We start from the raw sequence: 24907 nt of genomic DNA on the forward strand, positions 1-24907 counted from the left end.
CTGCTTTTCTGCTCAACATCCATCATTCGTTTTTTTTCTCCACCCTTGTCTTTCCCTGCAATAACAACACCCTTAAAAGCCTGATATATTGACTTTGCTTAAAAAATACATAAATAAAGGTTTCCCAGGCAACTGCTATTGTTCCGTCGGTATCTGTCAATGTAACATATCGTTCACAGAGTCACGGAAAGTTTAACAGATGCAGTCAACTGAACTTGAAGCTACGTTCTGTGCTCACTGCTGTTTCTTGATCCAAGCTGGAGCTGCCGACCTCCACGAGCTGATGTTCTCAAGAGAGACTGGTATTTTACATTTGATTATATATATTTGATTATATCAAACCTGCTATGATGACTCTATGGATTTGCCATTTTGGCTACTACAAATATGGTAGTGGAGTTCTCCCAGAGTTTGGACTCACAAACACACTCTCAAGCAGCTGCTTCTCTCCTCCCTCCCATCCCTCTGCTCTCTTCATCATGTTTAACGTTGCATCCCTTCATCCTCTGTGTCTATTTCCATCTATAGACCGCTCTGCGTCCCTCCATCCTCCTGACCTGTGCTGGAAGAACGTCTCCAGGGACTTGCAGACTGTGTATCTCTCCTGGATGGTCAGCAGGTGCTCCAGCTGCTGACTGAAGGTCCGCCCGTGGACTTTGATGCTTGGTGGAAGAATCTCTGCCACCCACTGCAAAGAGCTTAATGCTGGAGACCTGCACAGTCAACACAGTAGAATATTTTCATCATGTGTTGAGAACATTGTCTCCCCGCTTGTCCTACAGCTATAAATAAATAAAAAAGTGCAGTGTCTGTGTTGTTGACAGAGAGGTCTTTGGTTATTTTCTCTGTCTCAGTAGACAATGACATATTGAAAAACCTGTCAGTTCTGTTGGTGTGTGTACTTACCTGGAGCGAGGCAACGTGGTGGGGGCCAGGCTAGGCGAGTCCTCTAGGTCGGTTTCGTCTGGAGAGAAGTCCGACGGGCCCTCCTCCACCACCAGAGTAGGTATCGCTCCACTGCCCTGCAGCATGGACACCACCTTCTCATGGGAACAGTTCCTACAGAGAGAGAAAACAGAGGTAAACAACAGTGTCAAGCAGGCATTAAAATAAAGCTCTACTAGTAATGATCGCCCCGTTATACATTATCTAAATAATTGTAAAGAAATAAAATGATCCAGTGATTTCTCCATAAAAAAACTGCTAAGAATTCTGTGACCTCCGAGGTTTATTTTGCGGCTCAATGTGGGGGTTCCAATCCCTGGGCGGGAAAAACATTGATATATGTCACGTCCTCCCACACAGAGCTTTGATGCAGCCTCCATTCCTCATCACAATAAAATATTGTATACGAAGATACAAAAAGTAAGACACATTTTTTTCTTTACATAATGTATAATGTACTGACAGGTAAAAATCTAAGTCGGAGCCATAACACCGGGAAAAGATGACTGAGTTGAGACAGAAGATATATTTTTAACGTTCTAATACGCCCAAGAGGAGAACGGTGCAAACAAGCTCTTACATCAATATTACAAATATCTAATTTTGCACATTTTTGTCAATGTCGTAAACCCTATGCTCACTTTGTAAAAAAAAACCACTGAAAGCTCCCACATATCTTGTACTACTTTTCTCTCTCTGGTGAACAGCTCCCACTGTTTTCTAGATCACCTCCTACTGCTGCAGCACCATGTTATCAGGGAGAGCAGCGAAATTATACAGCGCCAATCAAATCCGTACATCAGGCAGCCATGGGAACGGCTCCGCGATTCTTCCGTCACTTCACATGGCTATCGAGGTGGCAGGGTGAGCAACGCTGTTTGTTCACAAAGCATCGCATATGCTGGCTGATATACTGGTTGACAGACTGTATTGGCTGAGCGCGTACGGGTACAATTCATTTCCATCCGCGGAATGCACTCCCACACTCGCTCGCTGAAAGTCCAGAGGCAGGAGGTCGAGAAGTCGTCGAGTCAACAAGAAAACTTCAGTTTACATAAAAAAGTATGTTCACGTGCTTTGCACTATGCATACACACTGTACCTGCAGAGAGACACACGAAACAGGTTTAATTGATACCAGCTATAACTGTATAAACATAACTATACATTAACTGTTCATATGTTAGATATCACCACAAAATCAGTTTTCTGTTTATAATCTATTGTATGTCAGGCTTTAGACATGCGATGCTATTGATGGCAATGTTTGATCAGCTGACCATATTGTTCCAGACTGAAATATCAGTAAATAATTGCTGAACTGTATGAAAGTGCCATGAAATCTATACATTCATTCATATCTATGTACGCCATACTGAATTGAATTACGTTGTTGATCCTCCTTTCTGTTCCTGTAGTGTGTCCTTGGTTTGAGACCAAAAATACTGACATTCCCACCTGCTTTGTGCTTATTGCTAATTACCGAACAATGTGTTCGGCGCTCTCATATGTTAGCAAATGACAATGCTAAACTAAGATGGTGAACATTGTGGCAATCGCCGACTAAATATCAGAATGTTGGCATTGTGATTGTGAGCATGTTAGGGTGCTAATCTTAGCACTTATCCCAAAGCACTACACTGAAAGGCTGCAGACGCTTAAGTCTTGTTAAAATAACACGTCTCTCCACAATTCCAGATCTTTGTGACATTACATTCATTTTTCGTCCTCCCATACAAAGTCAGCAGTGTAACCAACTAAGCGAAACCCGCTGCTTTGAGCGATTAAAAAAGGAAGTTTAGAGTTAGATGTTATAATAAATATTGTAAAGCTACATATTTCTGAGGGTTTAATTTGTGGCTCCCCCTGAGGGGGAACTGACAATAAGCAGGGTGCCAGGCACTGGCACTGAGTTAAAAAGCTCAACTATGAAACTGTGAAATAATGATGAGAGACAAGCTGTGACAAAATCAAATAAAAGCTTCACGCGCTCTGTGATGGCTCATCTGGCACTGTGAAGAGATGTTATTTTAATAGCGGCTAGAGCTCTGACATCCTAAGTCCAAGACATTGGAGGGCAGTCACAGACAAAATGCCACAACTACATATGATAAGACAAACCTCATGTCCAGTCCGTTGAGGAAGAGAATGCGGTCGCCTGTTTTCAGTCCACATTCCTCAGCAGGACTGTCTGAGAGGGAGACAAACATGTCAACAAAAAAAACACACATCTATCAGAATCTGGTACAACACCGCCAGCTAACAAGGTGCACTGAACCCACAGTAACAGGACCAGGGCGGTGACTAATGTGATGCTGTCAATCTGTGTGTGACAACCAACAAAAGCCATCGGCGAACGAGATGATCTCCATGCTAAATCTTGTTACGTAAGGAAACAAAGCTGTCAAAACAATCCCCGGTGGACTCGGTGCCGGCCGCACTGTTCCCATCCACCATCGCCTCCTCATCTGTCGACTCACTGCTGAGTTTACCGCACAGTACGATGTCGCATCAGCGTTTTTTTCTTTTTCTAAACCAAAGTTTTCAATTTTTAACAAACTCATCATGCGGGGATTTGGTGTGTGCAGGTTTAGGCACGTTCACAGGCCACGAGACAGACTTCACATCCCGGAGCATGTGGTTTTCTGGTTATTGATGAAGGATCCGTGTTCGGATCACGATGAGAGACACGCTATCCACCCCCACTATCTCCATATCAACCTCCATAAGGCCCACTGAGTCAGTCCGCTCTGGCCCCTGCAACACATGATGGTGGGAGAGGATGGTGGGCGGGAACAGTGCCGTCATCATCAAATACACACACGTACTGTAAGACACACACACACACACACACACACACACACACACACACACACACACACACGCACATCCCTCTTCACCAAAGGAAATAAATTCCCTCGACAGTAACTTCACAGCCTCTCTTGTCTGATACTTTTACTTCACGAAGAAATAACAGACAATTTAATAAAGTTTTACTGCTGGAAAATAAAAATAATAATAAAAGTGATTAAATGTTCGCAAAAAGGCTGTGAGAAGAAATTACCCTCACAAATATTTAACAAGGAGTTTGGTTTTCAATGCCAATAATCTTTCTGGAAATGCATTAGTAGTTCACCACTTGAAAATTCAAGCAATAAAAGGTTCTGCCTTGCTGACCTGAGGGGGCCAATAAATAAGGCACTGTGTTTATAAGCGGATTAAACAAACAAATTATAAGATGTTTAGTGGCGAGCTTTGACATGAGAGCGGTATCCATCTTCTCATCTAACTCTCAGCAAGAAGGTGAATAAAACGACACACTATTTCCAAATCATTTTGATAGATCCTTTTTTTTATTTGTATAATGACATCTGCTATCATATCTTGGTTGTTGAGGTCTGTGGAAAAGAATCGAGAGTACAGAATGTGCTCCGTGAGAAATGAAAGGTTGTCAGTCTGGAAACAAGCTCTTCTGAGATTCTGTACAGAAAACTAGTGGAGATTCAAGATTTCTACCTGGCACCGCTTACAAGCAAGGCCATCAGCAGATTATACAAAACAGTAACGCATCATAACAGTTCAATCATAACCCGTTTGATTTTATTAAACATAAAAATTAACACAAATTTGCTGTCAACAAAACGTTGCAGGTTCTTTTCTCGGGCTGTGAGACTTCCTAATTCAACCTCCACACTCCGCCAAGAAAACTGTTTTATTTTGATGACCTCATCATTTATTCATTGCTTTAAATAATATATTCGTTTTTGTGAAATTAAACAACTGATATCCTCCCAAACACTGGGCCTGAGTCATTTAATTACTGCTGCCTTCACTGAGACAAAAAGAGAACATGAAAACAGGATACGTAGAAAGCTCCAACTCTAGACAGAGCTCGGTGTACAACCCCTGTAGTAACAGCGAAGCACTGACCGACCGCTGTAAGTGTCTCACCACAGCACAGCCTGTTCCCAGGGCTTTCCTCTCAACTTTTTCTCGGTGAGTCAGACCGAGTCCACTTCCTGGTACACTCACAGTCACACACACATAAACACCTCCTGATCACCTACGACCCCCAGCGGCTGGCACCACAACAGACTCACCCACTTCAAAATACACCCAGCATCTCCCCCCCCTTCGCCAGCCAACACAGAGCGACGTTTGGTTCAAACCACCACACACAGTGAGGAGGCGTCCGTCAGGGCCGTACTGTACGGGTTTCTAATGTAGGAGCGGTACCTGGGATAACCGAGTCGATGCAGACGGGAGCGTGGCCTCGCAGAGTGAAGCCAAAGCTCTTCTTCCCCCTGTAGACACGAACGATCCTGAGGTGGAGGAGACAGGAAAGGGTTGTGAGGTGAACGACTGAACAGCTGATTCTTGAATTTCTTTCACACTAGGTTTAAAAAACATTTAGAAAATATTCATGTACCTCGTTTGCATCACTGATGGGAAAGCCTTTTAGATTTCTTTTGTTCTTATAATGTTCAAATCAAAAGAACTTTTACTGCTTTTAGAGCAGTCTTTCTTTTTGAAGATGAATTGTGATTTTTTTCCTGGAAAAATCGGAACGTTTGATGGCTCCTGCCTCTGTCATGTTAGTAATTACTCTCTTGTGCAAAGGTTGATTATAATCTTGAGTTTGGGATTGTTGATCGGACAAAAAGAGCAACCGGAAGAGATGTCATTTTAGACTTTGTGGTCATTTATATGATCAGGTTCTGTTTTCAACTATTCCCAGTGTGTTTCTCTGGTCTGGTACCTTAGATTGTTGTTAAAAAATAAATAAATAATAATAATTTAGGCATTTGTTAATGGTTTTGTCTATAAAATGTCAGGAACTCATGAAAAATTCCCTTTTCCACAACCAAATGACTGTTTTTGTCCAATAGATAAGGATGTAAAATGGAGAAAAGTGACCAATCTTTACGTCTGAGAAACTGGAACCAGAGAATGTTTAGAATGTAATTGATTAAATGATTAATTAGTTATTAAAATTGTTGTCAACCCGCTTACCAGGCAATTATCTTAACTATGCAGTTGCTCAACAACCTCTCTGTGAATGGAGGGGGAGCCGAGCTGTCTCTGTCACTGCTGTCTATTGTGCTTCACTTTTGTTTTGACTTGTCACGTCCTGTTGGTGGGAGTCAGAACAAGTGCGGGCATGACGCTCTTCTTTCCCCCCCGCTGAAATCCAACTTAGTTATTTAGTGCAGCCTCAACTCCACATCACCCCACACATCTGTGCGTTGTATTTAATCAGCTTCCGGCTAAAATAAAAATATTTCGGGACAGAAAGAAAAAACAACGCTTTGACATTTTGCTGACGGTGTCTCTTCCCTCTCATTCGCCCCAGGAGAGAATACACGCTGGAACCTCCCATCACATCAAAGATAAGACACTTCCACAGCATGTTGCCATGGAAACGATTCAAGGCAACACTGTCTTGATAAGTAAACGGGGGAAACACGGAAAAAGGCGAGGGGGGGGGGGGGGGGGGGGGGGAGGAGTGAAAACAGACAAATCTATTCTTTGTTTAGAGACTGTTATGTAAGACGAGCTAAATGCAGATGGGTGCATTCTGTGCTGTCTGTGTGTGTGTGTGTGTGTGTGTGTGTGTGTGTGTGTGTGTGTGCGTGGTGGAGGGTGTTGTGCTGCACAGCCACACAGCGGCACAGCATGAACCTCGAGTGCACTGCTGAGTCTGTCAAGGCCTCTTCTGCCTCTCATCGGTCAACACCGGCTGCCCTTCATACTTTTACATTATTTCACATGAAGACATGGAGCCACAGAAATATTACATAACAACCCAAAGAGAGTCAATCAGTCACCACTTAATAAAATCCACTGAGACACTGACTGTTGCCTTGTGCAGCAGCTCCAATAACTGGCCCACTAAACAATTGGCAATCTACAGGGACTGAATTTGATTATCTTGATCAAAAGGATGTAGTAAAGTAGCAGTAGTAGTGAAACAACACATTAAACACATCTATCCATCTTCCATCCATCCAACTATCTATCTATCTATTTATCTATCTATCTATCTATCCATCCATCCATCATTCATCTATCTATCTATCTATCTATCTATCGACCTATCTGTCTATCCTTATATTTGCTATCTATGAACTAGATATCTATCTATCGTTCTATCTACTTACTATCTATCTATCTATCTATCTATCCATCTATCTATCTATCTATCTATCTATCTATCATTCTATCTACTTACTATCTATCTATCTATCTATATATATATCTATCCATCTATCTGCCATCTATCTATCTATCTATCTATCTATCTATATATCTATTCATCTATCTATCTATCTATCTATCTATCTATCTTGGAGACACAATCAGCATGATCACTCTTGACATATTCTGTATTCAGCCCCACATCTTCACATTTCCCGTGTGATCTTGGGATTTATTGCACTGGATCTGTGTGGGATTTCACTGCCACAGGTGTAATCCCGCTCTAAATCCATTGCGCTGCCTTTAATTGGACAGTCGTGTGATCAGTGTGTCAGTGGGCGGAGGAGGATGAGCTGCAGAGGTTCACTGGTCAACGTCTCTAAAGCTGTGAGCAATTAAGAGGTTGACTGGGTGAAGATGTAATTTGACAAAAATGATGAAACACTTTATAACTTATATTGCAGGCTATGAAATGTGCTTCCTATGCACGCACAGATTATCCTTTAGTTCAGTTTCATGACTACAACTCTGTTGAGATCAACCTGTTGGCCGCCTGAATCCCCACAGTAAACAACACCTGAAGAAGAGACAAATAAACCCGTAAAAGCACCATAGCATTATCAAAAACAACAGTTTAGGAGTCACGTGCAAGTCTGCTCACCTCTGATTGGGTCCGATGGGGGGGTGTGCGGGCATCCCAGAGACAGACTTCCTCAGGCCCCTCTCTCTCTCCGTTTCACCCCTCCCTCCGGGTTCTCCTCCATCCCTGGGCACAGAGCTGGCCCGTTTGGACCCGTGGTGGCGCTCGGAGTGGTCCTCGCTCCGGCTGCGTCGGACTCGGCCCTGCGGCTCGCTGATGCTCTTGCTGCGGCAGAGCCGGTTGATCACGTTCTGGGAGACGGCATCGTCGAAGCGCTGCCGGTGTTTCTTCGGGATGAAGATTCTGGCAAACATGGTGGCATGTGAGGAAAAGATTGAGGCGTGATGAGTGTTTTTTTAAGTGGTCCACAAGAGTTGCCTAAGAAAAGAAAAAAAGCGAAAGAGGATGGATCTACATCACAGATCCACCTCGATCCATTCGGAAAGCATGAGGTCCGTACACAAAAATCTCAGAATTCCAGCGAAATGACAGCAGCGAGTCAGACATCCGGTGTGAGCAGAGACTCCAAGGTGACTGTGACTGAAATGATCTTCACATTCCAAGTCCACTCTAATTCAAATCAACAGGCGTCCTCCTGCAGCACTCAAAGAAAAGGAAAAGAAAACGCCTCTGATGGACGGATGAAGTGTCTTTTCTTCTGCAGGTGACTGTTGCCCTCAGAGAGAAGAAAAGGAGAGAAGTTGAAGGAGAAGCCAGAGAGAAAAGATATTTCTCTGCGGAGGGAGACAGCGAGGGAAGCTCGGCGTCACTCGCCGCTCGCCGGAGTCTCACTGCTGCAGCGTGAGGTGCCAGAGCCGGAGATAGAGCAAGAGAAAAAAAAGGTGTGGGAGTGAGCGAGCACGGGATTTCTCCTCTTCCCTCTCTCTCTCTCTCTCTCTCTCTCCCTCATCTCTCGCTCTCCTACACTTCCGTCCACGCTTCACCTCCGTGTCACTCTGTCAGTGGGAGCACAGAGCAGGAAGCCGGCATCATCTTGTTGACCTCAGACCTCCCCGAGCACAATTAACCTGACGGGACAGCAGCGGCCAGTAGGCGGACAGGTTCCAGTTCCTCATTTCAGTTGTAGAGAACAATTAACAGCTGCGTATTTTTTTTCACGTCACCTTTATCCTGCTCCACCGATGACGTGTCTCTTTCATTCAAACGGTTCGTACTGTGCGTACTGTTTACCACACGGCCGCGCCGACAATGACAAGCATACAAAAAGGAGTTGTCCCCGCGCACACTCCCAAGGACGCAGCTGACAACAGAAAACAACTTTCTATTCAAGTGATAAGAACGGCTGCCAAGAGACAAATCAACCACCGAGACACACACACACACACACACACACACACACACAACTATATTTGTGAGGATATACGATATTTGTACTGTACGCCCTAACAGATCTGCGTGTCCTAAAGGGTAAGTTGAATAGTTTTCGTGGTGGGCACGAATAGTGATGTAACTGCATTAATTCAGGGAAATGTTTAAATAAATCACGAACTGAAAACCATCAGTAAATCCTAACAACAGGAATTCACTCACTATCACAGGCTGACGACAGACAATTGATGATTTGTCTTCATTCTGAATATAGACTTCTTTCATATCATTCACTTTTATGATAGTTTGAGATTCTGGGAAATACACTTGATGAGATAGTTGATATCATATCCACACCTGTGTGGTGAATATGAAGCTACAGCCAATATCTTATCAAGCTAAGCTCACCAACTGTTGGCTGTAGCTTCATCTTAACCACACAAGACACGAGAGTGTGAGCAAATGTCCCAATATGTTAAATTGTTCCTTTAAGCTCACTTAACTAGCCCCGTAAAGACATGACAAGTGACAAAATCATCTAATTTTGGAGAAGACGGGGATGAATATGTCATCATGAAAATGGAAAAGCAAGAACATGCGCAGCTGCAGCAGCCTACGCAGTGTAAACACACAGCATGTCACATATGTTAACACCACCGTCTTTTTCGAAAACCAGATCCAAAGGACATGTAGAAAATTCACACTGCGCTGTTTAACGGCGTGGAGAGAGAACCAAAATCCCAGCTGATGCACCGGACGGGTCACAAGTTGACGTTGATTGAATCACGGCGGCATTTAGATTCCGACTGTGAGCCGGGCTCGAACACAGATTTGCACAGGCGACCGGTCTGATTCACACCTACACCAGTCTGTTGTGTTCTGACCGGCTGGTTCGCCGCTGATCAGATGAATCAGCCACCAGCCGACAGGGTCTGTGAAAAACAGCGCCCGTCGAGTAATTAGCAACGAACGTGCCGAAAGAGACGAGGCGGAGATAACAGCGACCGCCGCGCACGTCCACGAGAACTAATTAGGCGGCGCGAAAACAACTTTGACGGCTATGTATAGCAATTAGGATGCGCTTATTGTACAGAGAGAAGGAGAGAGACGGAGAAAAAAATGTGACTTCACACAGCAAATGTGTGTGGCTGTTTTTTATAATCCAGAGTCGTTTTATAAAAAGGTATTCAGGTAAATATAGAACACCTTCAGGCCCTGTGCTTCTCTTGTTGTGCAGCACATGATAGTAACAGTCTCATTTATGTGTAGAATATAGAAACGGTCACATGAATGAAGAGCTCACTTTAGAAAAAAACTGCACATCAGATGTTCTCTCTTTAGAGGCCTGCCGACATAGAAAAGATGCAGTTAGGGCCTGGGAATCTTTTTAAGGCTGATACTCCGACGACAATGGAACAATGCTTTGATATGCTAAAAAAAACAAACATAAATACATAAACAAACATTTGATTAAATGTAAAGTTTAAAAACTATGTTTACTATGTATCGATAACTGACAGTTGGTGTTTCAGCACAGCAATGGTTCATTAGCTATTGCTTGACATGTATGCTGACACATTTGATGCCAGTCTAGATTTAATCATGTCCGTATTGCGTTTTTTAAGGATACATCAGATTTTTCAGGTACCAATCTCACTATGTGACAAAGGAGATACAGCATCTTCCAATCACAGAACATTACAGATCTGTTGAGTGAACAAGAACATTCCAGACCTGAACAATGTAGATCATACAGACAGTATTATATCGGTCTGACCATACAGTCTATGGGTCTGACGTGTGGTTCCCCCCAGTGGTTGAATAAATGAACAACAACACATGCCGCTCTTTACAGGAGCTCTCCGTTCAGCACCACAACACAAGACAAAAGACCAGCAGCACAGTTGCCTATTATTTTATATTCAAGTTTACGTCATTTTGAATGGGTCACACAAGGTCTAGTGTACTATGACATGATTAAAACAGCCAATTAATACTTTACACACAGACATAAGTTTATTCTACATGAGGTTGAACAAGCTGCATTATGGGAAGTGTAGGATTTGGGGGTGTGACCCACACTATAGGCTCAAGGTCAGATGTCTTCACATCTGTTGCTTCAGTTTTGACCACTGTCACAGTGCACTGACACACACTTTTTTTTTTTTTACATTTCCTTGACCCCGATTAGCTTGTCTAAAAAAAATACATGAACAAAATGCTGCCCAACAGCGCCTTATGCTATAATGACATAAAAATCTAGGAATGGTCAAATCATGTTAAAGCATACAATATTTATTCAAACTGTTTTGCTATGACTTGTTGTGGAGATGCTGGCAGTTTTAACAAGAGGAGGTTTCTCTCATTTTTGAGACAAATGTTTTTTAGATAAAGATGTAGGCCACATATTCTCCGCCTGCTGTCACCGTCTCTGCAGATTCTGATTGGGTTTGAGGTGCACTTGTATCTGACTGCAGCCAGTGTGAGACCATGTTGCTTGAGTGAAGACTACTGGCGACAATCAGCAAACTCTCGAGATATAAATAAATGTTCCGTAGTGAGGTGGGTGTAGCAGCCCACACGGTCCCTCTCTGCTTGCTATTTGTGCTTTCCTTTCCCCTATTTGTCATATTGACATCACAGCACCTAATAAGTCTCTGTCTCTCTGTCTCAGCTGGATAGTACCTGTCTGTGTAAGGATGTGTGTGTGTGTTTGTGTGTGTGTGTGTGTGAGTGTGTTTGCGTGTGTGTGCGTGTAGCTGCTGCTTTCTTTTATAAAAGATGTTTATCCACCTCAGAATGCACAGCCATGTGTTTGAAACAGCTGCCTCATCACAGAAAAAGTAAGTTTTCAAGTTTTCCGCATCAACTCTTAGAAACTGAGTCTCTGATTTGACCTCATTTACGGAGAACAGAGATCTATAATTATCTGAAGGAGGGTTGTGGAGGCGGAAGCAAGCAGGGAGAAAGGGACATATTTCTCAGAAGGGATGAATGACAAGCAGAATACCTACAAAGAGGAGACCTTGTTTCATTTCCAGTGTCCAGATCTTAACTGTGAGTCCAAATACATGCAGAGGTGGCGTAACAAAGTATGTGACCTCAAAACTAATGGAGAACCTTTCTTACATGACATTTTTTTCATTTGTTTCCTTTTTAAACACAAACTCACAGTGATTCACAGTGGTGGGTCAAACATTTAAGGACAAAGACTGTGGAATTATAGGAATTACAAGAGCATCAGTGGGTCGCTGGTCTGTGTCCAGGAACTTGCCTAAAGTAGATGTTTCCAGACTGTGGCAATGGAAAACGCTTGGCCATATCTGATCCACTGCGCACACATGTAATGTACACACTGGAATAATGAGGTCATGAGAATGGAAGATCAAAGTATGAACATGGTCATAAAAGGGAGGAGGATAAAAAAGATAAAGAATGAAACGGAAAACAGGGGAAAAGAACTGAGAAAAAAAGGGGAATATAAAATAATATGTAACATAACATATTATTGAATGAAGATTGTACATATACATATAGCAAGTGGTATATACTGTATATCAATATCAAATCTACATGGTGGCTATTTATGTTCTGTAATCATGGTATAAGTGATGATTAAGATGTTCCTTTATACGTCCCACAACAGGGAAATTTGGGGTTATGCTACAGGGTTGAGATCTATAAAATTACGCGAATCTCTATGATTGTGTCCCTGCAAAGCGTTAATCTTATGAGCCCAGTTTCGAACAAAACCGGGAGTCACTGACAGTAATTAAGATTAAACACCATCATTATTAACACTACTGAAAAGACAAAAATCGCTGTGCACACCATGCAGTGCAGACCAGGGGGAGCTGGTCACTGCAGTATTGTGACCAGTTAGGAAAAAAAGCTTGATCACTCTTATTCTGATATTAGGCACAACGGTCACTGCGGTAATAAATGGTTAAATTAGTTTGCTTTATTTGTTCCCACTGTAAATTAATCTCTTGTTAACGCCCTGCTGTTTTCACAGCAGATACACGCAGATTCACTATAATATACGCAGATCAAGTTTAAAAGGAATATTTATTTAACCCTGGAGTTAATAATGCTGAAAAATATGCACAACACAAACACAAACAAACAGATTACCTGCTGCCCAAACATGTGGCATGAGATTGCTTCCTAAAAGCAGAGGCTCCGTCATCCTAATGACTTCAGTCACTTAGCGACAGGCACAATAGCAGCTCTTTGTATTGTTAACTGTTGTCCACCCAGCCAAGTGTGCTCACCTCACATCAAACTGCATGAACTTGCTGTCACAGGTTCCTTTGAATGAATGAATTTCTAAATTCAAAGCTCGACGGTAAAGTGCCTTGAAAAGATCTTAGAAAACAACTAGGTAGTAACTGAAATCAAATATACTGAATCAGATTACATTAAATATTCACTCCCTCGCCTCCCACTAGGCATACATAGTGGGAGGCTCTTGGGAAAACCAATGCAGGTGCAGGACTTCAAGAGAAGACAAAAAAAGCAGATCTTTAATTCCCTTAAAAGCAAACAAACAACTGCACCAACATTTCTTAAAGCCTTAATTCGAAAAGAATTTAAAGGTGGACTTACCCAAGACAATTCATTGTTTCAGCTGTCACCCATGGCTCAAGAAAAGAAAAAAATCTGAGCACTAAGTTGCACCATCTATATTGCTAGTGACCAGAGTAGCAGACACATATGCTACTACTACTACAGCGCTCCTTGTCTGAGGACGATGAAAGATATGATGGGACCTTGGTGCAAGCAGGAGGCTGCCGTTACCAAGTGTCAAGGGAGAACTGTCCCCGCACAGAGAAAACCTGAGCTCTGAGCACGATAATGAAATAAATCCACCAGGACGAAACAAAAACAAAAAAAACCCTCAGAGAGAGGAGAGAGAGAGAGAATAAAGAGTTGTGAGATGGGTGGGGGATGAGAAAAAAACACAGAGAGATGGCTTCACTGTTATTAATGTGCTCGTGCGAACTAGAGTGTCCTTCGTTATACAAATACCAATGAGTTCTCAGTCGATGGTGTTTGAATTATTCATGACCAATTTAAGGCGGAAAAAAATCTCTCTTTCCCTCACTTCAGGTAGGGAGACTGCCTGCTCACTGTCCCCGTACTGCTGGAAAGCCTTCTTGCAGTATATTAATACCACGGAATAGAGCTGATAGTGGTGTATTAGTAGTGGTAGTAATAGTGGAGGAAGCCATTGTAGTAGGAGAACAAAAGGTTTGATTGGCTCAGTTTGTGGAAGAGTGCAATCTGTGGACAAACTATCTGGGGATTTGGAGAGAGGCATGAGCGCTGGTCATTCTGGCGCACAGACAACCAGGTAATTCTGGCTGTCTGAATGCTTTCTCACATTCAGTTACTTGGCATTTTTCCATCTCTCATCTAAAAAAAAAACCTGTTGGGTGTAGCTCCAGCGTTTTTTGTGTGTGTTTTTCAGGGACTGTGGATACACAGCAGAACGGCCACCGGTGCTGAGGGATGTTTTCGTGAAGCGAGCACTCAACTAAATCTGCCTGTGGCTCGTCATCACACACGTCTCCATGCTGTGAACTCAGTTCACGTTGCCAATCCTCATTTGCTGCTAAAAACTCCAAGCTCGGGTCCCCATCCAGTCAGTTCGGTCACTCCGTTTCACTAACACAGATGATGACACTTTAAGTGACTTGAAGGGTCACTGCGGATTTAGCGCGGGCGCCAGATGGGGCCCATCTAAACCTAAAGTGTAGCTTTATAATGCCTGGCAGTGGGCGACACCCCCTCTAATCCCTCCTGTGACCGAATGAGCAGTGGGGAAAAGCCAGTTTATGAGGTTATTATGAATGAAATTTGCAGCAGATAATTTTACTTTTCACTGGGTCTACACTGGAAAATGATACTGGGATACTGTCCTGAATCTTATGTGCTTGTATCACAGTCTGTGGTAGGAAGGCAAAACATTCTTTTAGAGTTTAGCGGGACGTATATTGGGGTTAGATGGACAGTCTGACCTGCACAGAATGAAGAGAAACAAGGGGAGAACGAAGTCACATGTGATAGGAGTCTGCCAGCTAGACACAAACCAGGATTTCTTAGTTACACAATTTGTGTCTCAGGCTGCCCCTGCCCATGCATTTAGTCACTCTTTCAATGTTGACACGTTTTCCTCTGACCCTGCAGTCATCACAGAAATACATTCTTTCTTTTCTACCATCAGTTTATTCTACGCCACGTCAGGGTAATAAAATGTAAAAGGGAGATGAAATCTCCGGCTCTCACCTGATGCTGGAGATGAGCTGCCGATGCTCATCGGTGGTGAGTATCTCCGGCAGGACAGAGGCCAACCACTCGACTCTCTTCTCTGCTGCATACTGCTTCAGCACAGTGAAGAGTTTGTCTTTCACCTCGGGTTCGTCACCCAGAATCTGGTCGACCTGATGGGAGATTGAAAGCTGGTGTCAGATGCTGGGAGCAGTTTGAGGACAGGCCCCCTTCATCATTACTGTAATACGTGTAATGTATGTTTACCATGAGTATTTCACTTTAACATGAAATATTCCAGACTTAATAAGCAGTAGTTAAATCTAAGGTAAGGAAAAACATTCTTAGGAAATACATGTTAACACAAATTCATGTAATTTACCTCATCTACTTCATCAGGAGCGTGTGGGAATGGTTTAATCAGATTTGTCTGACAGTATCATCTGCCCCGGCAACCACAACTCTTACCAGATACAACACAGCATTGCTGAATTCTGATTGGTGCACAGAAATGCAAGCCATCACCTATTTTCACAATAATTCCATCCAGAGTACACACACGAAAACCCCACACCGAAAACAGAAATCTCTCCTGTGAAATCCCCAAAACTGTCCCAACTTTTGGGTTTATGTGGGACTCCATTACTCACAGTAAGAAAAATAAGTTTTCAGGTCAATTCAACTCCACAACTCAACTGGACCCGGTGTAGGAACCAACCTGAGCTCAGTGTGTATTTCAACTCACCTTCTTGTTGAACTCCAGAGCTTTATGTTTACGGTCCAGCCTTGTCCCCTCTCCTCCCATCTGACTGTCCTCTATGCTGATGCAGCGGTTCTGCCTCGCGCCGAGGCACAGCACCCCGAGACGGAGCGTCGTCCCCTGGGAGGCCTTGATCAGCGCCGCGGCCGTTTCGTGCTGCCTCACGGGGATGCCGCTGACTTCCATGACGTAATCCCCGGCCCGCAGACCAGCACGGCCGGCTGGCGAGCAAGGAGAGCAGTCCTCCACTAGCAGGGGGCAGTCTCCTACGATGGTGAACCCAAAGCGACCATCTGGACCTGGAATGATGTCCATCTGTAATGCAATTACAAAAATGTTTTATTAATGAATATGCCTCCGTGTTTGACGATCAACCTACATATGCTCTATTGCTGTGATGGATTCGAGAGCTGTGAGACCTGCTGTATACGGGACACCACTCCGATACTGGGAGGGATGTTCTTCTGAGTCTGGGCGATGGCCATGACGGCCTGCGGACCAAGTGTCGACACATTGTGGCCCTCGATCTCCAGGACCTGGTCCCCGGCTTGCAGCCCCGCCAGGTGGGCACTGCTGCCTTCCTCCACAGAGAGGATGTAGCTGGGTCCATTCCCACCTAGCTGGAAGCCGAAATCCTCGGGCCAGCCCTGATTGGACGACGGCATGCTGAGAACTAACGGGAGGGGAGGAAAAGATAGGAAAGGTAGATGATGGAGAGAAAGAGACGATGGAAGATTTGAGAAAGAAAGACACACCGACATTCAAGCACAAACACTCACCCACAGTGGCCAATGCATTCAAGTCTACCGGCATTGCAAATACACACTTAGATCGAACAATCCTCTGCATATTTCAAAAGCGATTCAAACGGTTCCCATTCTTCTTCTCCTCCTGCTGTCTCCCGTGTCCCGGGTTCGTACTGTCGTGAACAGCTCAGTAACCTTCTACCCTGAACTGTGACAAACTCAGCAGTCCCTGACCTGGTTCACAAACTCAGCAGCCAATCAAATGAAAGCGTTGCAGGGATTGTGACCTTAATTATCTTGAGGGACACAAGTTACTCCAGTAAAAACTCTTGCCTGTTGAAAGGTAATTATGAAGCAAAGTGAGAGAGCACACACCGCTGCTGGAACTGATGAGTTTTAAGCAGGTAAGAGACAAGAAAACAGCATTAAATAACAAGCAAATAAGGCAAAATTGTCTCTAATATGACTAAATACAGAATTATGAAGGCTGACATGTTGGATTATGGCAGAAAATATGAATCCTCTGGCTCGGCTGGAGGCTAATGATGTGCTCCACAGCCTCTAAAGCCACAGCACAGCAGGATTCACACATTTGAGGAAACTGGTAAAAGACTTACAGAAATCTTTAGATGGGTACCGGTTGCCTCGTTTGTTCTGCCGAAAAGAGTATCTGCCTTTTTTGTTTTGCAGAAACTTCTTCATCTTGATTTTCAAATAGCAGGTGGCCTGCTAGCACACTGTCTCTGCTCAAATACACTGTCGAAAAATGGTACCTCGCTCTGACCACCCCGCCACCCAAAGTCAAACAGAAAGCGTGACAAGGTCAAAATATAGCCCCATTCTTCCACCCTGAAACCACGGCAGCCTCCTCATTAGCAATGAGTGAGTGTGCATTAAAAAGCCGGTTTCCGTCTCTGGGACAGTGTCAAGGAGTCAGTCCTGCGTCTCATCCCTGATTCCTCCTTGGGCCAGCCTGCATGCACAGTGTTAATCAGAAAACTGGGACGCGTGCACCCGCGCACCTCGGCTCCTTAATAATGCTCTCTCCAAAAAGGGTATTGTGAGGCCTCATTTTTCTATAAATACACCAATGTGTCTTTTTCCTTCTCCTCCTCTCCCAGCTAGGTGGCTCTCCGAGGGACTGCTCCTGGCCCAGAATCGCTCTGCGTCGATGCGAGAAAGCCTGATGAGGACTAATTGGAGCGTCCGCTTGCCTGGAATTCTGCGTGTCCGTGTGTGTCCGTGTGTGTGTGTGTGTGAGCACACTGAAATGTTCAGTCCATTGAGAAGGAGCAGGGGCAATTTAAGACCTTAGCCTGAAGGATTAGTAGGATTATGAGCTGAATCTTCAGCGCTCCTCCACCCCCTCGTCATTTAAACTGATGGAACACATGCTCCCCTTCCCTGATGAATACAGTATCATCAGGTGGTGACAAAAAAACTGAGAGTACAGAACAGGTGAAATATTTAGATGAGCAGAAAGCCATTAGGTGTGGAATTTTTAAAGTGATTATCATAACAATCATCTTTCAGATGATCCTGATGTCATAGGTTTATTTGTAGAACAGTGAGACCACTGCAGTGAAAACTGGTGCAGTCTCTCAGTCACTTTCAGACAGTTCATTCATTCTGAGTCTTCTGGTCCAATCAGTGGGCTGAGCTGGGCTGAGGGGGGCGTCCACTGCTGTCTGCCACAGGCTTTGTTTTCTGTGATGCTATCACATCCCACAAAAAGTGGCTTTGATTCTAAAATCAAGCATTGAAGGCAGAGCTTTTTAGTAAAAATAAAACATCTATATCGTTCTAGCTCAGAATATACAAGTTTGAAGCACTTATATGGGCCTTTTCCAGAAAGATTGATTGGGATTATAATCAGTATATTAATCTGACTATGAAAGATTATGTAGGTGGAGGGAAATATTAAAAAATAGGTTATTATATTATTGAATAGTATGGACAGGGAACCTTGGTTACACTAATATGATATCAAGTCAGTAGTAGGTGTTGGAAGGTTTTGAAGAGGAAGTACTGGAGAAGGCTGCGGGTGGGCCTGTTGGAGTGTGAACTGTCATTAGTGGCAGAGCACACGGTAAGGAACAGGTAGTACAGTACAAACTGAATTATTAAACACACATGGCTTAGATGTGCAAACAAACACTGTTCACTTCAATCAAACTCTCCTTTTACTCTACAGCCAAGCAAGTTAACTCGTGTGAGACAAGATGATGAACTGACTTTTTTTTTGTTTTACAGGTAACTCAGTCTGATCAAATTGTCCCAGTCTTTTCACTCAGTTTGTACAACTGTCACCCTGCATACATTTGAGCATATCTACATGATATTTTAGATATGTTTTATGTAAAGAAACAAGGGAGCTGACAGGATTGATCTCTATGGCACTTATTTAGTCATAAATGGTGTGAAAAGTATTTCAAAAACACTTCTCAACCCCAAAACTTTAACTGCAATTGCATTCAGTGCAGTGTCACCGATCACCCGTCTTTCATAATGTACATTTAGAATGACCAGCGCACCGGCAGAGCACGACAAAAAGTCCAACCACACGTCCATTACCTTTTTAAACAGCATCCATCGATGTGCAACACACAGCTCCCGAGCAACACTCTCGCCTCTCCAGCGCTGTGAGCTGTAATATGAGTGTGTGGCCATGTCTGCAACCAGATCCAGCAGGTGTCTTGTCATGCCTTGTTGCTTTGTGTGGAGCACTGGATGTAAGATACAGAGAGACAACAATACTGAGTAACTCTGTAGGCACTGGAGTCAAACTTCTTCATTCTGCTGTCTTCTTGAGTGGTGTGATTTTGAGTTGGACTGTGCGGAAGGATTGTGCACTTTGCCAATATTGAAATGTAACAAAGTACATTTACTCAAGTACTGTACTTAACTACTGTCCAGTGTACATGTACTTTACTTGAGTATTTTTATTTTCTTCTATTCCACTATGTTTCACAAGAAAGTGACATACTTTTTACTCTACATCATCTGGCAACTGTTGTTACTAGTTATGATGCTTTGTCAAACCAAAAGGTTTGTGCAAGTACATGAATAGTCAAATAATTGCCTAGTTAATGGACAGAAAATTTATTGATAATGTAAAAAGGCCTTTTGTGGTTCTGGCTTCTATACCAGTGTGAAACTTTGCTGCTTTTGTTGCTATAACTGTATCTTATTTCTAATAATTATGAGGTCTGATGTTTGGGCTGGACATAACAAGCACTTTTAAGGTGTCACTTTAGGCTCTGGCCATTTGGGATGGCATTTTTCACATTTAATTTTTAATTTCACAAGGCTATTTTTTAATATAAGTCAATTGATCAGCGGATATATCAACTATTCTTAGTTGCAGTCATATACAAAAAAAGTTAACTTTAGATTCACACATCTGGCTGCCACATTGAAATGCATCTTTGACGTGAATGCCTGCGTTACAATATTGCAATAACAATATCTATAACAGTATAACACACAGCTTGGGGGGACTTCTCTACTCGAGTCATTTTACTTGAAACACTTGAATTGTATTTTCCTGCTTGTGCTTTTGAATGCAGGACTTTCACTTAAAAAGAGTGAGGGTAATTGTGTTGCTTTTTAATATGAACAAAAAAATCCTGAATCCAGGGGGCAGCATCTGATCTCCTCTGCTCTCAGAAAAAAAGGCACATTTTCTGTGTGAACACACCAATGTGGAAGGAGATGCTCTTTGGATGAATAGAATGTTTTATTCATCATGACAAACTGTCAAATAAAGCTTGAATATTGCTAATGTTAGCTTTAAAAAATGCCCAACTATTTTTTGCTGTTCATTAACAATATGTACTGTGGTAGGCAGACAAGTCTTTATTTGGACAATGTTCACAGATGGACACGCACACAGCCCACCTCCCTGGAGCGCAGCAGCGCAGACAGCTGTTAGCTTGAACGTTAGCTACAACGATGCTAAGGAAATGGCATTGTTTACAGTGTGAGCATGGGCTAAAAGTGAAGCTGGTGGCCGTTGCGAAAGAAAACAAAACCGAGCTATGTTGACCTGAGATTAGAAAATAAAAGGCACTGGGGGACAGCTCTGTGTGACTAGACGGGAAGGTAAGAAGGCAAATGTTGATTATTGAACGTGTGTTTTAGAGAAGCAACAGGCACGTTCGCTCACCTTCGTGTGCACTGACCGAACGTTAGCATGCTAACGAAAAAGTCATGGCGAGTGGGGTTGTTCGTTTTTTTTAGAAGATGCGCCCGGTCTTGTTCGGTTCAAAAGTCTTACCCGTGTTCCAGCAAAATAAATAAATAGATAAAGCGACGTGAACTACAGCGTCTGGGTGCGTTCTCTCCCTGCTCGTGGTGAGTTTGTGCCTCAAACACCTGTTTGTTGTTGTTGTTGTTGTCGTCGTCGTCGTCGTCTCGTGTCTGTGAAGCTGCCAGGTGACACATGGACTTCATCGCTCTGTTCGCTATCTACGTGGCGCTGGTGCTCACATGCATCGCGCTCGTCTGCAAATACTCGGGCCAGCGGCAGACTCCCCTGCACGTGCTGGTCAGCTCCGTGGGAAAGGTAAGAAAAAGAAGGAGAGCGTCTAAAACTCCTTTCTATGCCGCAAAACCGACACTTGGGGGCGCTGTCGCACTGATATCTTGAAGTACCGAAGCACTAAACCCACTGCGTTTTGAGTTGATGCCTGTTTTTCCCTCACAGGTCGTTGGGCCTATTACACCGAAATGGCTCCACGCGTGTTCTCAGTGGACCTTGCACAGGCTGTTTCATCAAAGGTTTGAAGTTGAAAAGTAGAAATCTGCTGTCATAATTTACATTATTGTATCACAGCCTTTGATTTGAGTGTTGAACGATCCTGCAGCCTCGATAGCCGTGTCATCTCCGTGTCTCTGCAGGAGCAACACGTTCATCTATCTGCACGTCCTGCTGGAGTGTGCCGTGTACGCAGAGTTCACCTACGAGGTGTTTGGCTTCTGCCGGGAGATGGACACCACCCTGGCCAGCCTGTCCGTGCCTTACATCCTGCTGCTCATCAAGACCCTCTTCTTCTACCTCTGCATCAGGAGAGATCCAGGTTAATCTGAGCTGCAGTGTATTCAAACATGCGCGTAGAGCAGTTGAAGTGCACCTAACACACTAACCGTAACCCTACCCCACGTGACAGATATTAATTGTTTGTCAGTGTGCTGCCAAACTATGTTGCCTAATTGCATAAGAGAATAGTAATTACATGTCACCCATGCACATCAGTCATTTCATTTTGTCACCTGAGGGAGAAAACTATTTCATGAGGGAGTGTGAGATCAATTCACAGGCAACATAGATCACCCTTGGTGACGTGAAACAGGCAAAAATACAGCCTGCATGTCGTAGGAACACCAGACTCGGCTGCTGTGTTCTTGTCACCAAACCCAGCTAAGATGCACAATTTCATTGTTATTATTAACATATTTCTGTTTGTGTGCTTGGATCCTTGTTTACCTGCTCACTTTGCTGATATGGTTCTATGTTACCACTCCATTTCTCATCCCCATTGAGTTCATTCTGCTTGTGTTTTACAAAGAGACAGTCACTGAGAAGTCAGTTCAGGACAGAATAATTATTCCTTCGCAGTATTTCTCTCAACTCCCTCCTCTCGACTCACCGTCTGCCAGGCACAGTTACTAAGAAGAAAGTTGCCGGCCAGATGCACATCTATCCGTATGATAGGAGATTGTTTCACCCGGGAGTTTCCTGTCCGACCTGCCAGCTCGTCAAACCGGCTCGGTCCAAACACTGCAGTGAGTAATCCGATACCTGTTGTGCCTGTTGGTCTTTTCCATCAGGGTTCAGGAGCTAAATGAACACACAAACCTTTGTAGCTTTTATTAGCTCTGCAAAAACATTTGACCTGAATTGCGTCAATGTTGACAAAACATGTCAAGCTAGTATTGTCCACACAGAAGTATATTATTTGCTATCATTATATCGTACTAGGTGCTGACTGTAAACACCTGTCCTTATTTCAGGGGTCTGCAACAGGTGTGTCCAGCGCTTCGACCACCACTGTGTCTGGGTGAACAACTGCATCGGCGCTCTGAACACACGATACTTCTTGCTTTACCTCTTCAGCGTCTGTGCCATGGCAGGCGACATCGCCATACTAACAGCAGACATGCTGCTTCACGCTGTACTGCGCGCAGGGCTCCTGAGGGCCAGTTATTTGGATGAATATGGCGAGCAGCAGCCGGCAGGGCCTCTGTTTGTCATACAGGTGAGACTGTACTGTACACACAAGTACTGCTGGAATACTGTATATTCTATGCATATGACGCCGCCATGCAGGAGGTTATGTTCTCATCCATGACTGTGTTGTGTATGTTTGTTTGTTGGATTTTACGCAAATAGGATTGGGTTATGATCTGATGGAGGGAATGGGCTTGGGCCTGGGAAGAACCCATAAAATATCGGTCCAGATACAGATACAGGGGTGGATCCAGTATTTTTTTATTTCCGTCCACAAGAAAGGGCTGTTTAGCTTTAGCAGAGGTTTGCGCTCTACTGAGTACCATCATAGTTCATTCATTCATCGTCTACCGCTTTATCCATTTAAGGGTCGCGGGGGGTCGCTGGAGCCAATCCCAGCTAACATTGGGCGAGAGGCGGGGTACACGCTGGACAGGTCGCCAGCCTATCACAGGGCCCCATCATAGTTTCCAAGTGAAATAATGCTCTTTTGACCTCTGTCCCTGCAGCATCTGTTCCTGACCTTTCCCCGAATTATCTTCATGTTGGGCTTTCTGGTCTTCGTCTTCTTCCTGCTGGCGGGTTACGCCCTGTTCCATTCCTACCTGGCTGTCGTCAACCAGACCTCCAACGAGTGGTACAAAAGTCGAGGTTACTTTTGTCAGCACTGTCACCCGACTTCAACCGCGGACCACCTCTGCGGCCCAGCGCCAGACCACTCTAAAAGATACTACTACAGCCGAGGGCTCCTCAGAAACCTGGGGGAGATCTTCTTTCCTCCGGAACCTGTTCGGAAAAAAGACAACTGAAAACAGATACTGCCCCTTGTATTGTTATGCTGCATTTACTGTACGTCTCCATTGATTTCCGTCTGACTGGAGAAATAAAGTTTACGTTAGCGATGTCATTAAGGGCTGTAGTGTCTTATCACCCATGAGATGTCAAGAATTGAAAATCTGTGCGAACATGCACCAAACACAAAAGTAATCCTTGTCATGTCAAATCAGTTCCTGCGGTAGCCTTAAGACAATTTATTTAATACCATTTTTAATCCCGCTGCATATATCCAAAGAAAAGATCAGCTCAAAGTCTTTATCAGGTAGTTTTGTTCTGAAAAGGGCCTCAGTGTTTTTGTTATTGTCATACTTTAGATGTATTTTTCTGTCGGGTGACTGGTAATTAGGGATATGAATAAATGGATTATTTAATGAAAACAATTCAATAATTAAAATTGGTTGCGTCCACGGTTAACAAAATCAACAGGGGGTTTCATTAGTGTGGTAAAACACACTTGTATTTGAACAACAGAGCCCAGAAGCAAAAAAAAAAAAATGGATGTTGCATTCATAGACTATGGGATAAATCTTTATATGGTTTGTTGTTTTCAAAGACAAATGACAACTGCGGTCTAATGCAATGAAAGTAACTTCGAATAACAAGATGTTCATCTTATCATTTGGTAGACAATGTTATGTATCTATCTATCTTTTTGTTTTTTGCTGACATTATCATCACATATGAGTCACTAGGCAAAGAGTCCTGGCGAGTTGGCCATCCATCAAAAAACCCAGAAGGTAATTTATATCACTGAGACTATTCCCACCACCATAATCTCTATTTCCCTAGTTAAGGCCGAGGCTTATAGCACTGGGATTTAAATGCAAAGATCACTTGATCTGCAACGATTCATTTGTCGTTTTGTCGATCAGAAGGAAAATGATTGGGGATTAATATGATGAACTGATTAATCATTAACGTGAAAAATGATTTTGTCAAACCTTTGAA

General features: G+C 43.5%; 2 protein-coding genes across 9 annotated transcripts in view; one reads left to right on the forward strand and one right to left on the reverse strand.

The window, feature by feature from the left end:
• The window catches only part of grid2ipb (glutamate receptor, ionotropic, delta 2 (Grid2) interacting protein, b), a 33042-nt gene extending 11608 nt beyond the window's left edge, over positions 1 to 21434 (reverse strand). For 3 of the 7 annotated variants that reach the window (XM_047327454.1, XM_047327453.1, XM_035611828.2), the window contains exons 1-10: positions 21268 to 21426; positions 19465 to 19616; positions 16564 to 16817; positions 16130 to 16459; positions 15403 to 15557; positions 7804 to 8085; positions 5181 to 5266; positions 3066 to 3135; positions 907 to 1059; positions 558 to 713 (exon numbers count right to left, since the gene is read on the reverse strand). In XM_047327454.1, coding sequence (XP_047183410.1) covers positions 558 to 713; positions 907 to 1059; positions 3066 to 3135; positions 5181 to 5266; positions 7804 to 8085; positions 15403 to 15557; positions 16130 to 16459; positions 16564 to 16809 — 1478 coding nt within the window. In that variant the 5' untranslated portion in view covers positions 16810 to 16817; positions 19465 to 19616; positions 21268 to 21426. Of the gene's footprint in view, positions 1 to 557; positions 714 to 906; positions 1060 to 3065; positions 3136 to 5180; positions 5267 to 7803; positions 8097 to 15402; positions 15558 to 16129; positions 16460 to 16563; positions 16818 to 19464; positions 19617 to 21058 lie in introns of those variants that run through there. The other 4 variants (XM_047327451.1, XM_047327452.1, XM_047327456.1 and 1 more) reach the window with 4 other exon arrangements.
• Positions 21321 to 24029, forward strand: zdhhc4 (zinc finger DHHC-type palmitoyltransferase 4). Of its 2 annotated transcripts, XM_035611830.2 has the most exons (7): positions 21321 to 21457; positions 21599 to 21672; positions 21793 to 21971; positions 22552 to 22677; positions 22906 to 22918; positions 23009 to 23150; positions 23632 to 24029. In XM_035611830.2, the coding sequence occupies exons 1-7, from the start codon at positions 21335 to 21337 to the stop codon at positions 23929 to 23931; spliced, it is 957 nt and encodes a 318-aa protein (XP_035467723.1). In that variant the 5' UTR covers positions 21321 to 21334; the 3' UTR covers positions 23932 to 24029. The 2 variants fall into 2 exon arrangements, with proteins under 2 accessions (XP_035467723.1, XP_035467722.1); XM_035611829.2 differs by having other exon boundaries at positions 22906 to 23150.
• The last annotated feature ends 878 nt before the right edge of the window (positions 24030 to 24907 follow it).

This window comes from Scophthalmus maximus, chromosome 16 (genome assembly GCF_022379125.1).
Source record: "Scophthalmus maximus strain ysfricsl-2021 chromosome 16, ASM2237912v1, whole genome shotgun sequence".
Taxonomy (NCBI): domain Eukaryota; kingdom Metazoa; phylum Chordata; class Actinopteri; order Pleuronectiformes; family Scophthalmidae; genus Scophthalmus; species Scophthalmus maximus.

Excerpts from the sequence above, each read along its gene's own strand:
- zdhhc4 (XM_035611829.2), top strand. The coding sequence starts at position 21,335 with ATGGACTTCATCGCTCTGTTCGCTATCTACGTGGCGCTGGTGCTCACA. Across the intron at positions 22,678-22,905 it reads GGCTCGGTCCAAACACTGCA|GGGTCTGCAACAGGTGTGTC; the intron begins GTGAGTAATCCG and ends TCCTTATTTCAG. Across the intron at positions 23,151-23,631 it reads GGCCTCTGTTTGTCATACAG|CATCTGTTCCTGACCTTTCC; the intron begins GTGAGACTGTAC and ends CTGTCCCTGCAG.